This window comes from Chelonia mydas, chromosome 3 (genome assembly GCF_015237465.2).
Source record: "Chelonia mydas isolate rCheMyd1 chromosome 3, rCheMyd1.pri.v2, whole genome shotgun sequence".
In the NCBI taxonomy this organism is placed as follows: domain Eukaryota; kingdom Metazoa; phylum Chordata; order Testudines; family Cheloniidae; genus Chelonia; species Chelonia mydas.
In genome coordinates this window covers 14,591,954-14,618,395 of record NC_057851.1, presented here as the reverse complement: position 1 = coordinate 14,618,395, position 26,442 = coordinate 14,591,954, and the positions used below count along the sequence as shown (strand labels likewise).

Below are 26,442 nucleotides of genomic sequence, written 5' to 3'. Positions count from 1 at the left end.
CCACATCTGTCTGTGGGCCACTGCACCGTCCCAGAATAGCCAATGCACAGAACCGTCTGTACCCCAGAGCTGCCCCTGATACACCCCTGCAGCAGGGCTGAACTGGGGCAAATGAGTATAAAGGTATTACACCACTCCTCTGTTCTCCAGGGAGTCATCCTTAGCCTGGGGAATTCTAGTTAGGATGATCTATCTGCATTCCTATGGCATAGAGAGGGAATGCAGCTCAGAAATGAGGCCAGCAGGTCTAAACACATTTTAAAATGTAGTGTTTCAAGAAATGTGATACACTACATAATTGACAATGTTGACCAAGTAATATGTGTAAACAAGGTTAAGATTTTGTCACAGATATTTTTAATAAAAGTCATGGGCAATAAAGAAAAATTCATGGAAGCCCATGACCTGTCCATGACTTTTACTAAAAATATCCTGTCGGGGCTTAGAGCTCCAGGATCCCCCTGCCACCCAGGAGCTTAGGGATACCCCCGCTGCCTGCAGCAACCCAGAGTTCTGGGGAGGCCCCCTGCTGCCTGCATCTCCCTGCAGGCAGGGAGACCCTGCAGCTCCTGGCTGCCACGGGCTGAAGTCATGGAGGTCACTGAAGGTCATTGGAAGTCACAGATTCCATGACTTCCATAACCTCTGTAAAAAATCGTAGCCTTACATATAAATGTACACCCCAAAAAAAAAAAAAATCAAACATAGGTGTTTAAAACAAAGCACCTAAATAAGAGTGGCCTGATTTTCAGAGATGCTTAGTTTCCCACTGAAGTCAATAAGAATTATAGTCACTTTACATTGCTGAACATCAGACAATTTATTCAGATGTCTAATGGATTTAAGTGTCTAACTTTGGGCACCTACGTTTGAACTTTGCGGCATGGGTGTTTATTACTGTACATCAGTATATTTGGCACTTAATGTACTTACAACTTTTAATACTTATATTTTAATTCATTTGTAAACATAAAGCATGCCAGATTCCTGCCATCAATATTAAACTTTATTAAGCACTATGTTTCTTCCTTAAATATTTCTTGCCTAGGTATAGCTTTAGTAAGAGCCAAACAGTGTCTTTCATCAAAATTCTGTAATACAGTGAAAAGTGACCATTAAAATAGCATCTGAAGAGATAACTACCTATGTGTATCCACAGATACGTCTACTTGGGTGGCCAGACTTGCAGGGCCACTGAAGGTGAGAGCAGAATTTTGCCCACAGATTTATTATTGATTGTGATGATGTGTGAAAAATAAGGAACTCAGGTTGAGTTTTCAGGACAGTTAGAAAAAAAAATTCTGCTTATGAACAGAAAACATTTGACATCAAAGACACTGAGACATGAACATGGGACCTTACATTTTTATAGAGCAATTTTTCAGAGCAGGATTGGACTTTGTGTTCCAGCACACTGTCCAAATGCTGGCTAGTGTCAGCTGGTTGTATCCTCCCCCCTCCTCTGAAATCCAGACAGCATTTGAATGGTGTCTGGTTAGACAGGCTACAGTTTTGATCCTCCCATTGCAGGATGTTGTTCAGTTTCCATCCACCCTGATTAAGATACTCAAAATGTTCATAACATCATTTAACCATTTGTAGATTGAAAACATTTTGTGGTTATGAAAGAGAATCCAGTAAGATCTAGGCAAACTGAGGGCAGGTACTATACATGTTTTTACACAAAGCTCTGCTGGTACAAATTAGTCCTGACCTGCTAACGTACCACTGGGGTTCTCAAAAGACACCTGTCCAAAAGACCTTCAGTCTCTAATCATTATGATTCCCTCTGTACTGGTGCATTTCACCAGTAGCACAGTAGTGTGTCCAAACATCATGTGGGATGATTTAGTTGGGGATTGGTCCTGCTTCGAGCAGGGGGTTGGACTAGATAACCTCCTGAGGTCCCTTCCAACCCTGATATTCTATGATTCAAACAGCTAGTGGTGGTGTGAAGAGGGTATACATCCATTGAGAAATAAGTTGAACCTATCAGTTCCTTTCACGTGTTATATCAAACATATCTGCGGGCAAGTCTTCACAGCTGAATCTACTGTATTAACTTATTACAGCACCTAGTACTTAATGCTTGGTTTGCTAAAAAATGACATACCTCTAATGAAGAGGTAGCTACAGGAGATGTATTTTCCTTTATTGTGTACATCTGTGTGTTTGTCTAATTCTAATGAAAGGCTGCAAAATTTACACTTGAGTCTTTTATTTATCCACAGAACATGTATAATGCACGATTAAAAAGGTACATTCTATAGAACTATCTAGAGCTCAATCAAGTCTCATCCTTAGCTACAGGAGCCCTCTCTAGGATTAAAAAGGTAATTTAGTGTACTTGCTTAGTAAGTTGTTTTGCCTTTGCTGAATCTTCCACCATGGCTGACACTTATTGCCAGGTGGAGTTGTGCTTTTTGTGATGGACACTTATGCCATGGAGACCACCAATTCTATATACTGCTTTAGCAACCACTTCCGAAGAGAGACCACCCCATCACAAGCGACACAGAAAGTGGACACAGAAAGTTTTCCCCCTATAATTTAACTGCGAAGAAACTGTAAAGAGGGATGACCTGTCATCTGCAACCAGTGACCACATTTTCTTACTCCCATTCATAAAAACACACCTGTAGGAGAAACTGATTTTTGCTTATCAGTAGGGATCTAGTGTACCATACCATGCCACCCTTACTTCTGCACTGTTGCTGGTGAGAATGGCCAAGCGGGCACCGGGCCAGCAGCCAACGCTCTCCCGTGTGCAAACCTTTGAAGAGTGGCCATCTCTTACAAGAGACCACTTTTGCTAACTCCCATGAGTCGTCACTCTTGGCAGGTTTTACTGTACTGTAATCTGTCAAGTGGCAATCAGAAGGTAATATTAAATCACTATCAACCAGACTGAATTTGAAGTGATGACGTAAAGGTGAGAGACTATTGCCAGTCTCCTAAAATAACCAGTTTCCTTAGGGATGGAGTGTTTTATTGATGATCTACTGGATTTCCAACTCTGTTTTATTTGTTATGTGATTATTAGTATATGCTTTCAAGATCTTAAAAAGAACTAACTCCACAGATCCTTCTGATTTGTTCATAGGTAAGCCAGAATACCAATGACCAAGGAGCCTGCAAAAGTAACCATACAAATTATTACAAACTAAGAACAGAGGTAACATTTTAGTAAGTATTCATTAGCCAGTATAACAGGGATAAATACATAACTATATTAAAGTCTTTGTCTTAGCTAGATTATAAGAAGTTTATGGAGGGTGTCATATGTTGCCTATAGTTAAGGTTGCCCAACCTCTCCCATAAGACCCTCTTTCCAATTTATTTTGCTAAAATGTAACCCTTTGGGCTGAAATTTTCCATGCTGCAGGCTGAATATTTTCAGAAAATTTCAGCAACAATTGTTCAGCTGTTTCCAAAAATAAAATTAGGGGAAAATACATAGTTTTGCCCATGTTAAAGAAATTCTTACAACTGTTTAGATCAGCAACACTCACACCAACAATACATGCTGACTCCATGGGTGCTCCGGGGCTGGAGTCTGAATAGGGGCAGGGAGGGGGCAGAGTTGGGGCGGGGACTTTGGGGAAGGGGTTGGAATGGGGGCAGGGGCGGAGTCAAGGCGAGGCGCCTATGTACCAACATACTTTGGAGAAAGGAACTGAAATTTGACAAGGTGCCTGTCTGTGTCAGAGGTGTGCTTTTGCTTTTTCCCCCCATGAAAAAACACACAAAATTTGGCCAAATTATAAACCTTTGAAAAAAATCTCAGTTGGCACATGCTCAGTAGAGACTTGTTAGAGTTTGGCTGCTAAATTCTCTGAAGATTCCATCTGTACTGGACATAGTCCAGCCCAGGGATGCAGTAGCTGAGCAGGACTTTCCTTGCAGTTGTTCTTTCCAGCTGCTGTGATACCAGGCACAGGAATTGAGAGCAGAAAGATTTTCTTTCCTGTGCTCTCTTTGCCAGTGCCCAAGCACCCTGAAGGAGGAAGCTCCTTGACTTGAATGCAGAGAACAAGAGTCAGACCCGGGGGGACCGGAAGTGGAGGGAGTAGATTGGTGCCAGTGGGAGTGGGACTGGTTGGCAAAGGAGTCTGGGACCTGGGGAAAAGAAACCAGGGGATTGAGAATAAGTGAGTGGGTAAAAGACTGACAGTGGTCAAGGACCCGGAAGAGGGGGAGACTGGCTCTGACCGAGCAGGGAGACTGGGACAAGGAGCCTGGGGGAGGTGAGAGTGGTTGGACAAGAAGACTGGGGCAAGCAGAGTAAAAAAGTCACATTAATTTTGGAATAGAGTGTCCACACAGAGAGTTACACTGACATAGCTTTAGCAGAATAATTATCCTGCTATAGCTATGCCTGTCTGCTTCCCTGTGTAGACAAGCATGTGGCTTATGAGATCTGAGAACGTGACAATTCAGGATGAATGAAGGCAGGCACATAATGAGACACAAACCTCTGTCAGTACACATCAGTCTTGATCTGCAACATCCCTATTACTCCAGGCCTGGGACCACTTCTGAGCGAACACTGACGGTCATGTCAGCCAATGTGGTTGGTGAGGTGAATAAATGAGAACTCTAATCTAGCTAAGGAGTTACGGTGCCTATCATGAAGGTATTTAAACACAGAGACCAGTCTTTCCATGTAACTGGAGGCAATGCTTGGGTTCATGCCTCCAGATTTAAATGACTAGTGTACTAAGAATCCACACTAATTTAATTCATTTTTAAAACCTCATATTAATATTTTCCAAGTTTAATGATACAGTAAATGCAACAAAAGACTATGAAATACATACTTTAATATCATTATTGCTGTAAGATGTTCTGTGTAGTTCTCTAATTCTGTTTTAGGACCCAATCCTGCAGGATGCTGAGCGCCTCCTACAAAGCGCTCCAACTTCAGTTCTCAGCAAAGTCAATGGGAATTGAAGGCATTCAGCACCTGGCAGGATAAGGGTCTTAATGCATTGAAGGAACCCCTGTAGTTGTACAACACTGCATTACAAACTATTTAGTTGTAAAGAGTTTATACTAAAAGAGGAAAAGTCATTTACCATTCGCATCCAGGTTGGTAAAAAGCCTTTGTATAGAGACATAAATCCTTCACCTTGTATAGCCTGTATCAAGCAGTCTGTAGAAGACTTATACAGCAGTCCCCTAGCAACAAGGAAGTAGAACAAAATGAAGTTGGTGTTACAAATACACAAGTAGACTGTAGGAAATGAAAGTGTTTCAGCACCATCACCCCCACCCAATATAGCACCCCCAAATCTTCCATTAGGGTAGTTCCTATGAAAGGTTACATTTAGAAATAAGATCCCTGGCATAGACCCACTGAAGTCAATGAAGCTATACCAGGGATTAATTCAGCCCCCAAAAGTAAACTATATACTTTAAACTAAGGAAGAACTTTATATAGTTATGGACCATTACTACAAAAATAGCTTTTATATGCAAAAATAAACACCAAGACAATAAGCAGAAAGATTAAGAGTAGACTAGAGATCCAAAGCCTGCTGTATCGAAGAAATCAATGTGAATCTTTCCATTGACTTCATTGGGAGTTCAGTTCACGTCCCAAATTACTACTGAAGCTGGGAAATACCCTCTCAGAAATATCCATACCTTCCCTGTTTATCTCTTGGTTGGTTCATTATCCGCGTTTTGATGACATCAGCAGGAGTTCCCAGGATAGCAGCTACCAGGCCGGAACATACACTATCAATAAAAAACACTATTTGAAGAAAAAACACATCAAGATTTATCATCCCAATTCAACCACCTACATCTGAGTTTCAATAATAAAGACATTTTTATGGCTGTTGTCATTAAACCATGATTAATGCCTCATAACTTAATGTGGGTTTCCCAGTTAGGACAGAGCTGGGAAGCATTGCCTCAGCATCCTGCCCGGCCCCAGTGGAGTTCCTCAAGGATCGGTTTTGGGACCAATCTTATTTAATCTTTTTATTACTGACCTTGGCACAAAAAGTGGGTGTGTGCTAATAAAGTTTGCGGATGATACAAAGCTGGGAGGTATTGCCAATTTAGAGAAGGACCGGGATATCCTACAGGAGGATCTGGATGACCTTGTAAACTGGAGTAGTAGTAATAGGATGAAATTTAATAGTGAGAGGTGTAAGGTCCTGCATTTAGGGATTAATAACAAGAATTTTAGTTATAAGCTAGGGACACATCAATTAGAAGTAACGGAGGAGGAAAAGGACCTTGGAGTATTGGTTGATCATAGGATGACTATGAGCCGCCAATGTGATATGGCCGTGAAAAAGGCTAATGCGGTCTTGGGATGCATCAGGAGAGGTTTTTCCAGTAGGGATAAGGAGGTTTTAGTACCGTTATAAAAGGCACTGGTGAGACCTCACGTGGAATACTGTGTGCAGTTCTGGTCTCCCATGTTTAAGAAGGATGAATTCAAACTGGAACAGGTACAGAGAAGGGCTACTAGGATGATCCGAGAAATGGAAAACTTGTCTTATGAAAGGCGACTCAAGGAGCGTGGCTTGTTTAGCCTAACTAAAAGAAGGTTGAGGGGAGATATGATTGCTTTCTATAAATATATCAGAGGGATAAATACCGGAGAGGGAGAGGAATTATTTAACCTCAGTACCAATGTGGACACAAGAACAAATGGATATAAACTGGCCACCAGGAAATTTAGACTAGAAATTAGACGAAGGTTTCTAACCAACTTCAGAGGAGTGAAGTTCTGGAACAGCCTTCCCTGGGAAGCAGTGGGGGCAAAAGATCTATCTGGCTTTAAGATTAAACTCGATAAGTTTATGGAGGAGATGGTATGATGCGATAACATGGTTTTGGTAATTAAATATTCATGGTAAATAGGCCCAAAGGCCTGTGATGGGATATCAGATGGGGTGGGATCTGAGTTACCCAGGAAAGAATTTTCTGTAGTATCTGGCTGATGAATCCTGCCCATATGCTCAGGGTTTAGCTGATCGCCATATTTGGGGTCGGGAAGGAATTTTCCTCCAGGGCAGATTGGAAGAGGCCCTGGAGGTTTTTCGCCTTCCTCTGTAGCATGGGGCACGGGTCACTTGCTGGAGGATTCTCTGCTCCTTGAAGTCTTTAAACTACGATTTGAGGACTTCAGTAGCACAGATATAGGTGTGAGGTTTTTTGCAGGAATGGTGGGTGAAATTCTGTGGCCTGCATTGTGCAGGAGGTCAGACTAGATGATCATAATGGTCCCTTCTGACCTAAATATCTATGAATCTATGTACAAGTTGAGGGTAGAAGACGAAATGAAGATAAAGTAGTTTAGGACCGAACCCTACCAGATCATTTAAGGTATCACCTAATTTTTCCATACACACAGTTACACTGGTCTCCAGAGAAGCAGCATATGTACATAGTTAAAAACAGCCTATGGAGAGAGGCCCAGAGAGCCATCTACAGTGTGTCTGATTTTAATACTCCTCCCATTGAGCAGATGGAATAAGATGAGGAGAATGTGATCTCCTGAGTCCCAGACCATTGCCTAAACTGCAAGTCCATCACTTCCCTCTTCTCTCCTTAGGATATCTGACACCTTTATTGGAATATGATTTGCCTTGGTGCTCAGTAGGCAGTATACCATCCTGTTCTCTACATCTGGCCCACTTCTGCCTAGGATCAAGTTCTTCACCAAGGAGACACCTATCAACATTAGGTGCATCTCCTGTTCTTTCTACTAGTTCCCTTTCAGTTCTTGCTTTTTGGTTACTGGTCAGCTACTGTCTATTCTCTGTCTGCTCCTGCTCCATCTCCAGGTACAATACTTAGTCACAGAATTCCAAATATACTGTGTATAATTTACCACCACCTAGCACTTTCATATGCAATCTCAAAGTGCTTTGCAACATTGGGTAAGTAGCATTATTCCCAGCTACAGCATTGGTAACGGAAGCAACAAGAAGTAAAGTGATTTGCCCATGACTACACAGCAAGTTACTGGCAGAGCTGGGAATAGAACCCAAGTTCCCAAGTTGCATTTGAGTGCCCTGTTATGGCTACCTCTGAAGAAGCAATAATTGGAAGACAGAGGGAAGCAGCAATGTGAATGTCCTGAACATTATAACATCACTGAGTGATTAGCTCGTGGATAAAAGTTATCTCCTTAGAGAGGTGGGAGGGGATAATAAAATAATAAGGCACCTTGCGATGCTGTGAGTCACACTATTGTCCTGAAGTGGTGTGTTCAGAAGTAAAAAGTGTTTCACTGAGTCATAAGTAGTCAGATCTGTAAAGACAGTAATTAGCGGAAATAAGCATAAATGAGAAGTTACTTGGTATTCAGGCTCCTTGTTATTGATTTAGGAGATAAAGACCTGTGCTAAATAAATCCCTGGTGTAACCCATTGACTACAAGAGTTGCACCAGGCTGGCATATACCCTGTTCCCCTTTTCTGCTGCCCTCAGCTATATCTAAAGCCTCCTCTCTGCTTTCCCCCTGCCTCCATCGGAAAACATATTATTGGAATATGCATATAGAATAATTGAACTCTCTCTCTTCCCGAAACTGCCCACCTTTCCCCTTGTTTAACATGAAAACAGTAACTTGGAAAACAAATGACCAAGGGGAAATTTGGCAAAAATGTTGTCAAACAAAATTGGAAACATTCATATAACTCTAAAAAGGATTTTTTTTTCACTTCTCTATCACTTTTCTTTCCCTGTGTAGGCACCATTATCCCCATTTTGCAAATGGCAAAAAATGATAATAGAGGGCATAAGGGAGTCTAAATTGGGATAATTTGATAAAGGGTTGGAAGGAAGTGTAAGTTAAAGTGACTAAGGATTTAAGTGAAGACCAGCAGTCTCCTAGAAAATTAATGATAGATTTAGGAATAGAAGACAGGTGTCCTGACCTTAGATATGGTGCTTTATCTACAGAACCATGCAGACTTCCATAATACTTTATAGTAGGGCTGTCAAGCGATTAAAAAAATTAATCACAATTAATCGTGCAATTAAAAAAATTAATCGTGTGATTATTCGCACTGTTAAACAATAGAATACCATTTATTTAAATATTTTTGGATGTTTTCTACATTTTCAAATATATTGATTTCAATTACAACACAGAATACAAAGTGTACAGTGCTCACTTTATTTTTGATTACAAGTATTTGCACTGTAAAGTAACAAAAGAAATAGTATTTTTCAATTCACCTAATATAAGTACTGTAGTGCAATCTCTTTATCATGAAAGTTGAACTTACAAATGTAGAATTATATACAAAAAATGCATTCAAAAATAAAACTGTAAAATTTTAGAGCCTACAAGTTCACTCAGCCCTACTTCTTTTTCAGCCTATCGCTGAGACAAACAAGTTTGTTTACATTTGCAGGAGATAATGCTGCCTACTTCTTGTTTACAATGTCACCTGAAATGTCACCCGAAAGTGAGAACAGGCGTTGGCATGGCACTGTTGTAGCCAGTGTCACAAGATATTTACGTGCCAGATGCGCTAAAGATTCATATGTCCCTTCATGCTTCAACCACCATTTCAGGGGACGGGCTATGAAGTTTTAGATTGTTTTGGTTCTGAGTGCAGTTATGTAACCAAAAAAAAAAAATCTACATTTTTAAGTTGCACTTTCCCGACAAAGAGATTGCACTACAGTACTTGTATGAGGTGAATTGAAAAATACTATTTTTCATTTTTACAGTGCAAATATTTGTAATAAAAATAATATACACCGATTTCAGTTACAATACAGAATACAATATATATGAAAATATAGAAAAACATCCAAAAGATTTAACAAATTTCAATTGGTATTCTATTGTTTAACAGTGCGATTAAAACTGCTATTAATTTTTTTGAGTTAATCACATGAGTTAACTGCGATTAAACGACAACCCTACTTTATAGTGTTTTTCAGGACAAATGTATAAGGGGTAGAAGTTACATGTTAGTAAACAGATGCAACTAAATGTAAGAGAGTCTGAATTGGTATAGCTTTTCTTCTGAGGGATGGAAAGACTAAATTAGTGTGTGTGTGTGTGTGTGCGCGTAACCCCTAGACATAAGCACCCTCCAGTGACCAACCTCAGCAACACAGGCATAAATCTCCTCAGTTTAACCACAGGCGTGGGTTTCTATACAAGAATTCCACCAGTCTTTAGCTGTTCTGACAACCAGCCTGGCCTTTTATATTGGCACAATTTTACCTTCTTACTTCAACAATTACAGGTGGATTCCCCACATTCAAACACCCAACGTACAGAAACAATAACAGGCTCTTCTTCCCCAGAGAGTTCTTCCAGTCCAACCATTCCTGGGCTCTTCTTCCTTAAAACTGTCTTAAAGCCAGTCCTTTAACGGTACATCCAGACTCCCTTCATAAGGTGGTTCCTCCCAGGGCTTTCACCAGAGGCAGGCTTCTTCCCTAAGCCCCGAGCACTTTTCTTTCCCCAAGTCAGGGATTCCAGGTGCCCCTCACAAGGCCCATCCTTGCTGGTCCTTCCAGTATCATGCTAGCCTCCTTCTTCCTAATAACTATCACATGATCCCCTTCTAAACTTAGTTAGAGGTAATTAGTTGGCCACAAGTGGACAAGGCCCACACGTTCTTAAAGGACCAGACTCACCTATGACAATGGATACTTTAACTTTTATACCTTCTTGTTATCCTTTCTCTAGCCTTAGTGATGTATAACTTATGCCACCTCTGACCCTGGCCCATCAATCTTAAAAAGGGATTTACATACATCAGCAACAAATACTTAAAATAGCCTTGGGTTAAGTGGCCTAGAAATTACCAGCCATTCTGCTAAGCAAATTTAAACAGGCCAACAAAAAAATGACAAAAGGTCAAAAGTAAACTGACGCAGAGAAAGAGGCTTCTACTGAACATTGGGGGACATGATTATGGAGGGCACTCCTTAGGCAACATCCCTGAACCCAGAAGACCTCACCATCCTACAGATAAAACCTCAGGAAAGATGGCAAAGATAACCCAACTTATCTCAATGGTCCTGGAAGGACAAAGGAAGAGAGAGTCACTTAAGGAGCTCAGGCCTACTTTATTATGTTTACCTCCCATGTTTACCAGAGCAGCTCTTTGGACATTTGGCACCCAACCTGCCCAAAGGCCCTGAATTCCCCCTTCAGACAGGATCTTCACAAATGCATGGTGAACTCCATGAAATCTGAAATAAATAACATTTGACATTTCTCTAGCATCTCATATGTCTTTACAAACATTCATTCATACAGCTAATGAGTAGAGAATTCAGTGATGGATAAACTTCTGTTGTACACATGCAAGGAGGACTTCTTGTGCTTTCTGTAGCACACATTTTCCAAAAAAAAAAAAAAAAATTCATAGGAAAGTTTAATGCTAGTAAAGGTTATTGACCTGTTACAGCCCTGAAGACTGAAGTCCTCTGTTTATCCCCAGAAGAGATCCTTTATAATTAAGGGCAGTGATAATGCAAGCTTCCCCACACTGCCCCACCAATGTGCCTCAACCATGACTTGAAGAAACTATTTTGATGGGAGTTCAGTCTCCAGCCAGATCCTTAGCTGGTATAAATAAGCACAGTTCCATTGATGGAGCTATGCTGAAGTACACCAGCTGAGGATCTGGGCTCTGTGTGTCATTTTAATCACTTAAGCTCTCCTCTGTAAAAAAAAAAAAAAAAAAAAAAAAAAAAACTTGCTTAAACCACAAGGTTTTGTGCAGTAATGGTATGTATAAATTAGGTGCATATATATGCATATATTTTTGCACATACAAAGTCCTAAAAATCTGTCCCATACTGCATGGCACTTGTCAACATCCACAGAATGACCACTGACAACAACAAAAAAATGCCAATTAAAATTAGCTTACTTGAGAACTCACCGTAATGGTTTCCCTTCTAGTCTCCTCTTTCCTTCCATTTGCATCTGCACCTTCACCAGATCAGTTGGACTGGCAAAAAACTGACCAATGGCACCAGCTGCCATCCCTCCAACTACAGATTTCCTGTACAAAAGTAAAGTGGGACCTAAACTCCCATTTTTCTCCAGAATACATTCAAGACGTTAACAACTATGAAGTCACAATGCCTGTTTCCTCAATGAAAATAAATTCCTCACCTAATGAGCTCTGTAGCATCTTCCACGTGAAATAGAATCTTAAACAACCACTTCTCATGTGAACAGCCAGAGCTTAATCAATGATTGTAGTAACTCCAGATGGCTAATATAGTCTATAATGTTCTTGTCAGTTTTATACAGTGTTAAAGGTAACTTGGAAATAAAATATTTAATATACATTACCAATTATGTGCTGGTTGCACTCAGGAAACATTGAAATAGCCAGAAGTTAGTCCCTTCCCCTTAATTGCACTTTCCCTTTGTGATTTCTCTTTTTTATTTGGGAAGAAATTGGTATCAAATAGTCTTTTTCTGTTTTTTGGTTTGCTTGTTTTTTTTTTTAAGTGAATTTGCACAGCAGTGGGGTGTGGGACTCAAGAATGGTCTTCTTGGAAACTCTTGCTATTCCCATTGCATTCCAAGTTGTTACTTTCATGGCTACACCATCTGCAGCACCTCCTCAAGTTCTGTGATTTTTGGAGGTAGCCCCCAGAAGTCTGAGCTCAGGCAAGTAATGCAACTAGCCAGGTGAGACGGAGGAGTATTCAACATATTAACACTTCAAAGGGAAAACAACGAGGATTCCTTGTGGCACCTTCGAGACTAACAAATTTATTTGGGCATAAGCTTTTGTGGGCTATAACCCACTTCCTCAGATGCATGGAGTGAAAAGTACAATAGGCAGGTACAAATATACAGCACATGAAAAGCTGTGAGTTGCCTTACCAAGTTGGGGGTCAGTGCTAACAAGGCCAATTTAATCCGGGTGGATGTGGCCCATTCCCAACAGTTGACAAGAAGGGGTGAATATCAGATGGCAAATTACTTTTTGTAGTGACCCAGCCACTCCCAGTCTTTATTCAGGCCTAATTTGATGGTGTCAAGTTTGCAGATTAATTCCAGTTCTGCAGTTTCTCACTGAAGTCTGTTATTAAAGTTTTTTTTGTTGAAGAATTGCCACTTTTAAGTCTGTTATTGAGTGTCCAGGGAGACTGAAGTGCTCTCCTACTGGGTTTTGAATGTTACAATTCTTGGTATCTGATTTTTGTCCATTTATTCTTTTGTAGTTTGGCCAATGTACATGGCAGAGGGACATTGCTGGCACATGATGGCCAGGACCTAACCACATCATAGGACCTAACCACATCAGCCACACCATCAAGGGTTGTTCACCTGCGCATCTACCAATGTGATATATGCCATCAGGGTTGTACCATATGACTGGAGAATTGCTAACATAGTTCCTGTTTTTAAGAAAGGGAAAAAAAGTGATCCGGGTAACTACAGGCCTGTTAGTTTGACATCTGTAGTATGCAAGGTCTTGGAAAAAATTTTGAAGGAAAAAGTAGTTAAGGACATTGAGGTCAATGGTAAATGGGACAAAATACAACATGGTTTTACAAAAGGTAGATCGTGCCAAATCAACCTGATCTCCTTCTTTGAGAAAGTAACAGATTTTTTAGACAAAGGAAACGCAGTGGATCTAATTTACCTAGATTTCAGTAAGGCGTTTGATACGGTGCCACATGGGGAATTATTAGTTAAATTGGAAAAGGTGGGGATCAACATGAAAATTGAAAGGTGGATAAGGAATTGGTTAAAGGGGAGACTACAGCGGGTCATACTGAAAGGTGAACTGTCAGCCTGGAGGGAGGTTACCAGTGGAGTTCATCAGGGATCGGTTTTGGGACCAATCTTATTTAGTCTTTTTATTACTGACCTCGGCACAAAAAGTGGGAGTGTGCTAATAAAGTTTGCGGATGATAAAAAGCTGGGGGGTATTGCCAATTTAGAGAAGGACCGGTATATCATGCAGGAGGATCTGGATGACCTTGTAAACTGGAGTAATAGTAATAGGATGAAATTTAATAGTGAGAAGTGTAACGTCATGCATTTAGGGATTAATAACAAGAATTTTAGTTATAAGCTGGGGACGCATCAATTAGAAGTAACGGAAGAGGAGAAGGACCTTGGAGTATTGTTTGACCACAGGATGACTATGAGCCGCCAATGTGATATGGCCGTGAAAAAAGCTAGTGCAGTCTTGGGATGCATCAGGCGAGGTATTTCCAGTAGAGATAAGGAGGTGTTAGTACCATTATACAAGGCACTGGTGAGACCTCATCTGGAATACTGTGTGCAGTTCTGGTCTCCCATGTTTAAGAAGAATGAATTCAAACTGGAACAGGTACAGAGAAGGACTACTAGGATGATCCGAGGAATGGGAAACCTGTCTTATGAAAGGAGACTCAAGGAGCTTGGCTTGTTTAGCCTAACCAAAAGAAGGCTGAGGGGAGATATGATTACTCTCTATAAATATATCAGAGGGATAAATACCAGAGAGGGAGAGGAATTATTTAAGCTCAGTACCAGTGTGGGCACAAGAACAAATGGATATAAACTGGCCATCAGGAAGTTTAGACTTGAAATTAGATGAAGGTTTCTAACCATCAGAGGAGTAAAGTTCTGGAACTGCCCTCCAAGGGAAGCAGTGGGAGCAAAAGACTTATCTGGCTTCAAGATTAAACTCGATAAGTTTATGGAGGAGAAGGTATGATGGGATAACATGATTTTGGCAATTAATTGATCTTTAACTATTCATGGTAAATAGGCCCAGTGGCCTGTGATGGAATGTTAGATGGGATGGAATCTGAGTTACTACAGAGAATTCTTTCCTGGGTATCTGGCTGGTGAATCTTGTCCACATGCTCAGGGTTCAGCTGATCGCCATATTTGGGGTTGGGAAGGAATTTTCCTCCAGGGCAGATTGGAAGAGGCCCTGGGGGTTTTTCACCTTCCTCTGCAGCATGGGGCACGGGTCACTTGCTGGAGGATTCTCTGCACCTTGAAGTCTTTAAACCATGATTTGAGGACTTCAATAGCTCAGACATAGGAGAGAGGTTTATTTCAGGAGTGGGTGGGTGAGATTCGGTGGCCTGCATTGTGCAGGAGGTCAGACTAGATGATCATAATAGTCCCCTCTGACCTTAATATCTATGAATCTATGTGCCAGCAATGCCCCTCTGCCATGTTCATTGGCCAAACCGGACAGTCTCTATGCAAAGAATAAATGGACACAAATCAGACATCAAGAATTATAACATTCAAAAACCAGTAGGAGAACACTTCAGTCTCCACAAGGATGTAGAGACAAAATCAAAAATGCTAAGGCACAAAATGAGTTATACCTGGCAAGGGACATAAAAGGCAACAGGAAGAGCTTATTTAAACACACTAGGAGCAAGAGAAAGACAAAGGAAAGTGTAGGTTGTCTACTTAGCGGGGAAGGAGAGCTAAAAACTAAGGCTACAAGTTTGTCACAGATGTCACAGAAATCACAGAATCTGTGACTTCCAGAAACCTCCGTGACTTGAGCACCCCGCTGTAGGGTCGCCGTAGCTTGCAACTACGGGGTCCAAGCTCCCAGCCACAGAGGGAGGCAGGGTGCCCCACAGCTCCCAGGCAGCGGGGCCGCTCTGCAAGATCCTGGCCGCGGCGGGCACTGGGGCCCCTGGGAGCTCCCAGCCGCTGCAGCTGCTCTGCAGCTCCTGGCCCCGCAGCTGGCGGGGGTGCCCGGGAGCACGGAGCTGCCACAGCGAGCAGGGGTGCCCAGGAGCACAGAGCCGCTGCAGCCGGTGGGGGTGCCTGGGAGCACAGAGCCACCACAGGTGGCAGGGGTGCTCAAGCTTGGAGCCACTGGTGATGTGGGGACCCTGCAGCTCCAAGCCAGGCACCCCTGAGTGGTGTGGGGAGCCTGCAGCTCCCCATTTTGTCATGCATATTTTTAATAAAAGTCACGGATAGGTCATGGGCTTCCATGAATTTTTCTTTATTGCCCGTGACCTGTCAGTGACTTTTACTAAAAATATGCATGACAAAATCTGAGCCTGGGAAGGAATGCAAGCCAAAATAGGGAAAGAATGGGTTGAAAATATTTATATAAGTTAGATTTATTCAAGTCAGCAGGGCCTGATGAAATTCATCCTTACGGAATTAGCTGAAGCAACCTCAGAGCTATTAGCAATTATCTTTGAGAACTCCTGGAGGACACAAGAGGTCCTAGAAGACTGGAAAAGGGCAAACATAGTACAGTACCAATCTTGCAAAAGGGGAACAAGGAGGACTGAGGGAATTATAGACCAGGCAGCCTAACTTCAATACCTGGAAAGATATTAGAGCAAATTATTAATCAATTTTTAAGTACCTGGAACATAATAGGTTTATAAGGAATAATCAGTGTGGATTTGTCAAGAATAAATTATGCCAAACCAACTTAATTTCCTTCTCTGATAGGATTACTGACCTAGTGGATGGGGGGAAGCACTAGAAGTAATATACCTTGATGTTAGTAAGGCTTTTGACACAGTTCCGTATGACATTCTCATAAGCAAACTAAGGAAATGTGGTCTAGATGAAATTACTATTAGGTAGGTGCACAACTGTTCGGAAGATAATACTTGAAGAGTAGTTATTAGTGGTTTGCTGTCAACTTGGGAGGACACACCAAGTGGGTTAAATACAGGGTCTATCCTGAGTCTGGTACTATTAAATATTTTCATTAATGACTTGGATAATCGAGTAGAGAGTATGCTTATAAAATTTGCCGATGACACCAAGGTGGGAAGGATTGCAAGCACTTTGTTGGACAGGTTTAAAATTGAAAATGACCTTGACAAATAGGAGAATTAGTCTGAATTAAACCAGATGAAATTCAATAAAGACAAGTGCAAAGTACTTCACTTAGGAAGGAAAAAATCAAAAACCACAACTAGTACTGAAGAAGAGGATCTGGTGGTCATTTAGCACTTCTGCCATTTCCACATTTTCTGTTATTGTTCCCCCTCGCTCCCCACCATTGAATAACAGTGCCTACCCTGTCCTTGGTCTTCCTCTTCCTTACAATGTATGTGTAGAATGTTGTTATTCTTTATGTCTCTAGCTAGTTTAATCTCATTTTGTGCCTTGGCCTTTCTTATTTTGTCTATACATGCTTGTGTTGTTTGTTTCTATTCATCCTCTGTAATTTAACCTAGTTTCCACTTTTTGTGGGACTCTTTTCTGAGTTTCAGATCCTTGAAGATCTCCTGGTTAAGCCAGGGCTGTCTCCTGCCATACTGCCTATCTTTCCTATGCAGTAGTATAGTTTGCTCTTGTGCCCTCAGTAATATTTCTTTGAAAAACTGCCAACTCTCTTTAATAATAGGGAGATTCATTGCAAATTACTGACTTGCAAGTTAGTGATTTAGGGTGAAATTCACTCTGTGCAAACAACCAATGCAAGGACTATGCACCACTTAAATCTTCAAAGTAGAGATCAAATAGTAACTTACATGTTGCATAAGCCTTGTGTTGGCCAACTGCATATGAATTAATTTCACTCCAGGCCCTTGTTTACACAGGAAAGTTGCGCAGGTTTTTAAACTAATTTGGTCAAACCAGTGGAAACCCCTGTGTGGACACTCCTATTTCAGTTTTGCTCAAACCTGTTCCCAGTCGACTGAAACCAAGGGAAGCTGCTCTTCAACTGAAATAAAGAGTTCCTCACAGATGTTTGCACTGGATTAATTAAATCAATTTAAATTCACACCTTAGTTAAACCGGTGCAGCTTTCTTGTGTAGACAAGCTGTGAGAGACAATTTTCCAGGGCCTAGAGAACTGCTGCAACGACAACAACCCCAACAGTAGGCAGTAGCACATTTACCAAAGAGGAAAGCTCTCATCTTCAGCTCCACCAAGCACAGAGTCACGAAGGTGCTCATATGTAACCATCCGCACTCCGGAGTATACTACAGAAAACAAAACCACAAGAGAATTTTTAGGCCAGCCCTCTCTTTGTTTGTACTAGAATAGAAAACCAAGAGATTAATTGTAAAACACCTACCACAATGGGACCCTTGGTTCTGACTGAGGCATTTGGTTGCTACTGTAATAACAAATAATCCAAAAGGGGAGGAAGAAGAGGCTGAGTGGAATATCTGCCCCAGCCATGAACTTGTTAGTGTAAGGGAATCTCTTTTGCTAAGTGGTATTTCTTGTCACAGATATGAGGTGTCTCAGCACTTTAAGACACTTTACTTCACCGGCCATCTCACCACCAATCTGTGAGATTTGTTTCATTTCCAGCAAACTAGCCATTAAAGAATCCTCTATGTGCGTTCCCTCCCACAGGCGCAATCCCTTTAAGATTTGCTGCTGTCATTGTATTTCCAATTAAAAAAAATACAAACCAGCTATCTCTGAGAACCTCTTCCTGCTAACGAGAAGGGAATGTGATATAATGGATGGGGCACTAGACTGCATTTCAGATTTCATGGTTTCAAGTCCTGGCCCTGCCATGGACCTGCTGGGTGACCTGGGAAAAGTCACTTCCCTTCTGTAAATTGAGGATAATGATACTGACCTCCTTTGTAAAGCACTTTGAGACCTACTGATGAAAAGTGCTGTGTAACTATCAACTTCAAAATGCCAACCTTTAGTTAATCTGGATTAATTTTCTTGGATGTCCCCATGTAGACAAGCCCGTTGAGTCTTGGACCTCAATGGAAAAATAGGGGGTTTAATTGAAAATGTTTGATTGTATGATTTGACTGCACATTCCAACTCAGGCAAGAATGTAAGTAACAGCGAAAAGGCTTGGAGGTGGATCACTTGGCTCCCTCTAGAGGCTATAATTAAGGCTGTAAGTCTGTCACAGAGATCCTGGATTCCGTGACTGTCCGGGAATTCCATGACTCCTGCAGCAGCCGGTACGGCTGACCCCAGGGCCACCCAAGCAGCTGCTGCTGCACCGGCTGCTGTTCAGGTGGCCCCAGGCAGCTGGCCCCTGGGGCCACCAAAGGAGCAGCAGTCCCAGGTGATGTCCCGAAGCACTGGGGCAGCACCCCCCCCCCCACTGGGCTGCCCAACCCCCAGAGCAACAGCAGAGCCCTGGGCTGCCTCCCTTCCAGAGCAGCAGCGGCACCCCTGAGCAGCAGTGGTGCCCCAGAGCCCTCCCCACCCGTGAGCAGCAGTGGCACCGCAGGTGCACCCCAGAGCACCTAAGATTTAGTCAGTGGTATTTATAGTACAAGTCATGGGCAGGTCACGGGCCGTGAATTTTTGTTTATTGCCCGTGGTCTGTCTCTGACTCTTACTAAAAATACCCAAGACTAAATCTTAGCTTTAATTATAATGTTGTTTACTCATAGTTCGACAGACTGTATTGGAACTAGTTTATATTTTGATTGCATGAATGATAACAGATTGTAAGACATTACATGTAGTACAATCTGGTTAGGGAATGCAATTCAAGTTCAGCAAGGTAGAGCTGAGAGAACTCCACTCTAAAGATCAGGAGCTTTATGCCAGCACGCATGATTCTGTCTCAGGGTCTAGTGTTCCTCCGTTCCCTACCTGGAGATTCCAGACCCTGCGCAGAGTGATTCTGTAGGACTGAACTGATGGCAGTGGCAACGGCAATGAAGCCACACTGTAAGGCCCGACTAGACCAGCTGTGGCAGGGGTGCCAGAACTGACTTCACAGCAACAGGTGACCAGACCAGCTGTGACAGGTCTGCAGAACTGACTTCACAGTGAGGCCCACTGGACAAGCTGCGATGAGGATGCAGAACTGACTTCATGGCAAGACCCAACCAGAGCAGCCATGTTAGGCAGGCCATTCATCCAGTTTTAGGTCAGTGTTTGCCTCCTACCGTGTACTGAGACAACACAGGATGTGGTTTTGTCTGGTATCATGGCTAGGGGATGCCACTTTGAAGAGCACACTCCCCCACCCATGCCTGCATGACCTACCAGGCACCATGCAGGCCAGGTCATTCTGGCGAGGGTGGAGATATGCAGGCGGGGGAATGTCCCATCTTCTGGGGTTGTGTAAACAGCATTCTTGGCAGGAAGGGTGAACTGACTTCACAGGAGATCCAACTAGAGCAGCTGGGGCAGGGATACGGAACTGACTTAATAGTAAACCCATGTTAGGCCAGTCATTCATCCGGTTTTAAGCCTGATAGCCCTGTTTTTAAATGGTGTGTCCCTTGTCTGGTACTGAGACAACACCAGATATGGTTTCGACTAGTATCATGGATGGGAAATGCCATTTTGAAGAGAACACCACCCCACCCCTGCTGGCATGACTTCACACGCACCATGAATGTGAGATCACACTGGCGAGGGTGGAGTCATGCAGGTGGGAGTGAGGAGCAGACCCATGCCATATCCAGAAGTACTGGAATGGCCAGTATTCTGGGGATGTGTGAATGACCACCCTAGCCATGGCAGGGATGCAGAACTGACTTCACAGTGAGATCCAGTTAGACTAGCTGAGACAGGGGATGCAGAACTGATTTCTCAGCAAGGCCTGACCGGACCAGCTTTGACAGTGGTGAAGAACTAACTTCACAGCAAGGCCCGACTGTACAAGCTTTGGCAGTGGTGTGGAAGTGACTACACTGTGAGGTCCAACTGGACCAATCCAAGTGGAGGTGCAAAAACTGACATCATGGCAAGGCCTGACCACACCAGTGGCAGCCAAGGTACAGAGCTCACATTTCAGTGTGACCCACGCAGGGGTGCAAAACTGAGTAAGTTCTCAGCGGCAGAAAAGCTGATTTCTTGCAGCTGAACTAGGTAGCTTCACAATGGAGCAGGACTTCTCTGGATGGGAGCAGACAGATGGAGGAGAGCCACCCCCTGACAGCAACTGAGTCTGAGACCACTTCTAAAGTGAATTAAGCTAAATCAAATCGAGACCACTTTAATTCTGAATAAGAACATTCACTCAAGTGTTTAACTAATCTACTTTAAATCCACTTGGATTAAATTTCCTGAGTGTCCTCATTCAGGGCACATCTTCACTAGCAACGGCTTGTGTAGTCGCAACAGAGTGCTGGGAGAGAGCTCTCCCAGCACTATAAAAAACCCACCTCCATGAGGGGAATAGCTACTGTCACGGAGTCCCTGGGCAATGCTCTGGAACTGCTCCCCATGAAGCCAGTCAGGACTCCGGGGCAATCTCCTTTCTGTGAGCAGCTTGCCTTCTGGACACAAAGCTCACACAGCTTCCACCTTCCTGGGTCTGACTTCAGAGCATTCAGCATCCTCTGCCCCTCCGTGCGCTTCCCACAGCGAGTCCGCTCAGGCGGGGCTCCTGGGGAAGCCAGAGGGTCCTGCACCCCAACTTCGCAGTCAGACGTGACTCTCAGCCAGCCAGTAAAACAGAGGTTTATTAGACGACAGGAACATGGTCTAAAACAGAGCTTGTAGGTGCAGAGAACCGGACCCCTCAGCTGGGTCCATTTTGGGGGTCAGTGAGCCAGACAACCATGTCTGCCCTTCACTCCATGCCTCCAGCCAGCCCCAAACTGAAACTCCCTCCAGCCCCTCCTCCTCTGGGCCTTGTTCCCTTCCCGGGCCAGGAGGCCACCCGATTCCCCTGTTCTCCAACCCTTCAGCTCTCACCTTGCAGGGGGGGAAGGGCCCAGGCCATCAGTTGCCAGGAAACAGGGTGTTGGCCTTTCTCTGTGTCCAGACCCCTGCACACACCTGCCCTCTAGGGCTCCGCAACGATCACATACCCCTACCCCTCCACCCAGACACTCAAGAACCGCACAGGGGAAACTGAGGCACCGCCACACTATTCAGAGGAAACATTAAGAACAGTCCCACTTCGTCACAGCTACCAACACTGGAAGCTTGGCTCCCAGCGCTGGTGCACTGTCTACACTGGCACTTTACAGCACTGAAACTTGCAGCACTCAGGAGTGTGTTTTTTCACACCCCTGAGCAAGAAAGTTGCAGTGCTGTAAAGTACCAGTGTAGACAAGCCCTAAGTAGAGCTGGGAATGAGGTTTCAGGTGGGTGGGAACTGTTGTGTGATTAAGGGTCCGCAGTAAGCTGGTCACTTACTGTTTGGGTCTGCAGGGTTGACTGAACACTGATTGGGTTTGGGTTGTTGTGTTGCATGTAAATATACGTGCAGTGATCATGCTTTGGGATTTTTTTTCTTTTCCCCCCACATAAAAGGAACCAGTGGTGCTGAGTGCTGCCATCCCAAGGATGCTGAGTGCCTGTGAGTGGGGAACAACAACCTGCAAAGGTAAGTGGGGAGGTTTTACTTTAACTTCCCAGAGTCAGAATACGGCTCTGGGTGAGGACTCAAGCCATAGTTTAAGAGGACCTCTAGGCACATTGAATGAGCCCTTATGCTGTCATTGGCACTAGCCAGAAGGGTTACAAATTGACATGGCAGGATTATGACACAAGACAGTATAGCTGTGCGACATAGCACACAGCAATGGTTTTCAAACTGCGGATCGCGACCCAGTACTGGGTTGCGGAATGGAAGGCACTGGGTCGCAGCAGCTCTGATCAGCACTGCTGACTGGGCCACTAAAAGTCCTGTTGGTGGTGCTGACCGGCTAGGGAGGCTAGTTCCTACCTGTTCCAACACCACACTGCGCCCTGTAAGCAACCAGCAGCAGGTCCGGCTCCTAGGCGGCGGGGCCATGGGGCTCCACATGCTGCCCCTGCCCTGAGCATCAGCTCCGCACTCCCATTGGGCGTGAACCGGCCAATGGGAGCAGGGTGGGGGGAACGGTGCCTGTGGGTGAGCGCTGCGTGGAGCCGCTTCCGCACCTCCGCCTAGAAACTGCACCTGCTGCTGGCCGCTTCCAGGGCGCAGCGCAGTCCACAGTGCCAGGACAGGCAGGAAGCCTGCCTTAGCACCCCTGATGTGCCACTGACCGGAAGCCGCCCAAGGTAAGCCTACGCCCTAACCCTGCACCCCAATCCCCTGCCTCACCCCTGAGTCCCCCCCCCAGACCCGGAGCCACCTCCTGCACCCCAAAACCCCAGCCCCATCCCAGAGCCTGCACCCCCAGCCCAGAGCCATGACCCCCTCCCACACCCTAACCCCATACCCCAGCCCAGAGGCCCCTCCCATACCCTGAACCCCTCATTCCCAGCCCCACCCCCCAGCACTCACCCCCGCACCCCAACCCTCTGCCCCAGCTCTGAGCCCCTCCCACTCCCCAACCCCCTAATCCCCAGCTCCGCTGGGTCGCGGGCATCAACAATTCAACTGGGTCATCGGGAAAAAAGTTTGAAAACCACTGGCATGCAACATTCTGACTCATTGCTATGGGGGAAGATAATCACCTATGTGTCTGTAGACGGCAGGTGTTGCTCCTTGCCAGAGTTTTAGTAAGCCTTCCTCTTGAACAATCCCTGCTGCAGTACGTAGCATGCCACGGTAGGGTACAGCTCTTCTGGCAGCAGCTCCATATCGACAAACAGCAGCTTCACCTTGGATCTGCAGCCGTGTTTTCGTGAGATCCAGGGGAAAGGTTGCTAGCAAAAAATATCAGGGAACACAGCTGAACAAGGGCACATCCTGCAGAACACATTGTTGCGAAACACAGGCTGGCAGCATTTGGTTTGCCGCAGGCGCTGTTACCAGGTGCTCATCCTGACTGAGACAGGAGGCTCATTATTCATGGTGCCTTTTGACAAGACAGCAAAAAATACATCAATCACCTTTCATTCTATCCCAAGTTCCTCCCCTTCCAAATCCAATGCTTACCACCTGCCCCACTTTTGAAGTTTCTTTGGAGAAGCATTTGGAATTTCTGGAAGATGCTGGAGCACGTCAAATCCTTGTCAGTTACTCCCACCCTTTTACATACTCTGTGACCAAGACTTTGGTGTACACAATGCAGTTGGGCAGGTCAGGCACCCCCTTATTCTCAAGTGGCCACTCTGCATTTCCAGTCTGTGCCCAGAGGGAAAACACACTCTGCAGAGCCAGTAATCTCCCCATCCCCAAGCAGGGGAGCATGAAATGGGAAGATGTTTGACTGGCTCCATCCCACGATGTGGGGAAGCTGCTTTGAGCAGAGGGGGAAGCGATCTTCTATTGGCGTGGATTAATAGAAGATTACTTTTCCCCATTGGAACAAAGCAGAACCAGGGAAGAAAGTGTCCCTCAATCCCTTCCCTATGCTGCTTCTGGGGCAGTGCAGTTACGCGCTGCCCATACATTAAAAAAAAAAACTTGAGAACAGCTAGGCTGCTGGTGTGCTGAGACAACCACTTCTTCTGCTAACCAACACTGCCTTGTATTTCCCAGGCTGTCTGTATCCATCGGTTGTCTCTTGTTTTATACTTAGATTGTAATCTCTGTGTAGTACAGACTATCTCTTGGTTCTGTGTTTGTACAGAGCCTAGCACAATGGGGTTCAGGTCCATGACTAGGGCTCCGAGGCACTACAGTAATATAAATAATAAACAACACTAATAATAATACTTAGGGATGCCAGTAAAGTCACAGTATAGTCCCATATTATAAGTTATTATTTCTTGTACTGGGTATCTCTAAACAAAAGAGAACCCTTAAATCACTAGGACATTGCACCAAGTTTGCATGTACAAATTAATAGTTTACACTACATAGATATTACAAAATATCAAATTATTTATCACAGTGCAGCATTGTATAGGCATTCCCTCTTCCATAAATATCTGCTATCATTTTATTGCACTGACACATGTCTCTAAAGACAGTTCTGCTGTAATTGGAACTAGATTAGATCTCTTTTTGGGGGGGAAGGAGGAGTGCTACTCTAGGCAAATTACTCACAGTCAAGTTCAACTGATTGTTCTTCTTTTTTGGTGTTCTATCAGAAATAAGAGTACATTGCACATTTAAATCACTCACAACTTGTCTTGGTTCACTATTGCATCCCACTGTTCTCAACAGCAGAGATTTAGGGCTAGTCTACACTGGCAGCGCTTTAACATGGCTTGTGTGGTCATGGCACAGCTCTCCCAGCGCTCTAAAAAACCCACCTCCATGAGAAGCGCGGCTCCCAGCGCTGAGGTACTGTTTACACAAGCACTTTACAGTGCTGAAACTTGCTGCACTCAGGGGCATGCTTTTTCAAACCCTTGAGCGAGAAAGTTGCAGTGCTGTAAATTGCCAGTGTAAACAAGCCCCTAGAACTGAAATACCTACTGCAGAGCAACACCAAGTTTGCAAAGCTGCAGACCCGGAGAAACCAGGTGATGTAATATATTTTGCAACCTGCAATACACAGACAAGTATAAAGAGCAGAGGCCGGTGTAACAAGTTCCCTGCGCTGGGAAGTTGTTGAATGTTGAGGCAGCAGTGAACAGAGAGCTGGGGGAATGGGGCTGAGTATTTTCCCTGCCTTCCACCCCAGTCAATCACGGCTCCCTTCCCTCTAATAAAATCATAGTGGCTAGTACCTAGTTCTGCAACCACCGCTGCACAGGCTGACAGGGTGAACTTACTGGCTCGGGGCCATCTCTCTGGGAAAGGCAAACTCCCCTCCTCCTGGGGTAGCATTGAGCATGTAACATAACAGGCTCACTCACCTACCCACCCGAAAGAATTAAAAGTCAGTGAGTGAGTCACTCTCCTGAGGTCATTTTCCTAAAGTTCCAGCCGCACCAAGGAGCACTCACCCCACACCGTCTAGTCTCGTGATAAACAGACTCTAAAGTCTCTGCTCAGTGACATACTTAAGTCCTACAGAGAGGCTTCTGGGAAACGTAGTCTTTCATCTAATCTCTTTCTCACCTGCAGTAGTGAAAGTTGGTTTTTAAACACAGTTATTTATTGCCAATTGCTGATATTCAAAAATCATGAGTCAGGTCCCCAAAATCATGAGATTGACTTAAACATAATCATAGAATAGAATCATAGAATATCAGGGTTGGAAGGGACCTCAGGAGGTCATCTAGTCCAACCCCCTGCTCAAAGCAGGACCAATCCCCAATTAAATCATCCCAGCCAGGGCTTTCTCAAGCCTGACCTTAAAAATATCTAAGGAAGGAGATTCTACCACCTCCCTAGGTAACGCATTCCAGTGTTTCACCACCCTCCTAGTGAAAAAGTTTTTCCTAATATCCAACCTAAACCTCCCCTACTGCAACTTGAGACCATTACTCCTTGTTCTGTCATCAGCTACCACTGAGAACAGTCTAGAGCCATCCTCTTTGGAACCCCCTTTCAGGTAGTTGAAAGCAGCTATCAAATCCCCCCTCATTCTTCTCTTCCGCAGACTAAACAATCCCAGTTCTCTCAGCCTCTCCTCATAAGTCATGTGTTCCAGTCCCCTAATCATTTTTGTTGCCCTCCGCTGGACTCTTTCCAATTTTTCCACATCCTTCTTGTAGTGTGGGGCCCAAAACTGGACACAGTACTCCAGATGAGGCCTCACCAATGTCGAATACAGGGGAATGATCACGTCTCCCGATCTGTTGGCAATGCCCCTACGTATACATCCCAAAA

The 26,442-nt window shown here is 44.1% G+C and overlaps 1 protein-coding gene across 3 annotated transcripts; it reads right to left on the bottom strand.

Annotated features, from left to right (window-relative positions):
* Positions 1–2,972: 2,972 nt before the first annotated feature.
* Positions 2,973–25,636, bottom strand: SLC25A27 (solute carrier family 25 member 27). 3 transcript variants are annotated; one of them, XM_007061703.4, is made up of 9 exons: positions 25,395–25,636; positions 23,286–23,477; positions 17,836–17,920; positions 11,898–12,020; positions 11,087–11,199; positions 8,197–8,281; positions 5,650–5,742; positions 5,079–5,181; positions 2,973–3,132 (listed from the first exon to the last, which is right to left on the bottom strand). In XM_007061703.4, the coding sequence occupies exons 1-9, from the start codon at positions 25,492–25,494 to the stop codon at positions 3,061–3,063; spliced, it is 966 nt and encodes a 321-aa protein (XP_007061765.2). In that variant the 5' UTR covers positions 25,495–25,636; the 3' UTR covers positions 2,973–3,060. The 3 variants fall into 3 exon arrangements, with proteins under 3 accessions (XP_007061765.2, XP_037749864.1, XP_043398110.1); XM_037893936.2 differs by having other exon boundaries at positions 25,440–25,607; XM_043542175.1 differs by lacking the exon at positions 2,973–3,132 and adding an exon at positions 3,616–4,966 and having other exon boundaries at positions 25,395–25,607.
* Positions 25,637–26,442: the final 806 nt, after the last annotated feature.

Coding starts and splice junctions, on each gene's coding strand:
- SLC25A27 (XM_007061703.4), bottom strand. CDS start 25,494: ATGCTACCCCAGGAGGAGGGGAGTTTGCCTTTCCCAGAGAGATGGCCC. Junction 11,200..11,897: donor CTAGAAGGGAAACCATTACG/GTGAGTTCTCAA, acceptor TATTTATTTCAG/ATTTCATGGAGTTCACCATG. Junction 5,182..5,649: donor CCAAGAGATAAACAGGGAAG/GTATGGATATTT, acceptor CCTTGTTGCTAG/GGGACTGCTGTATAAGTCTT.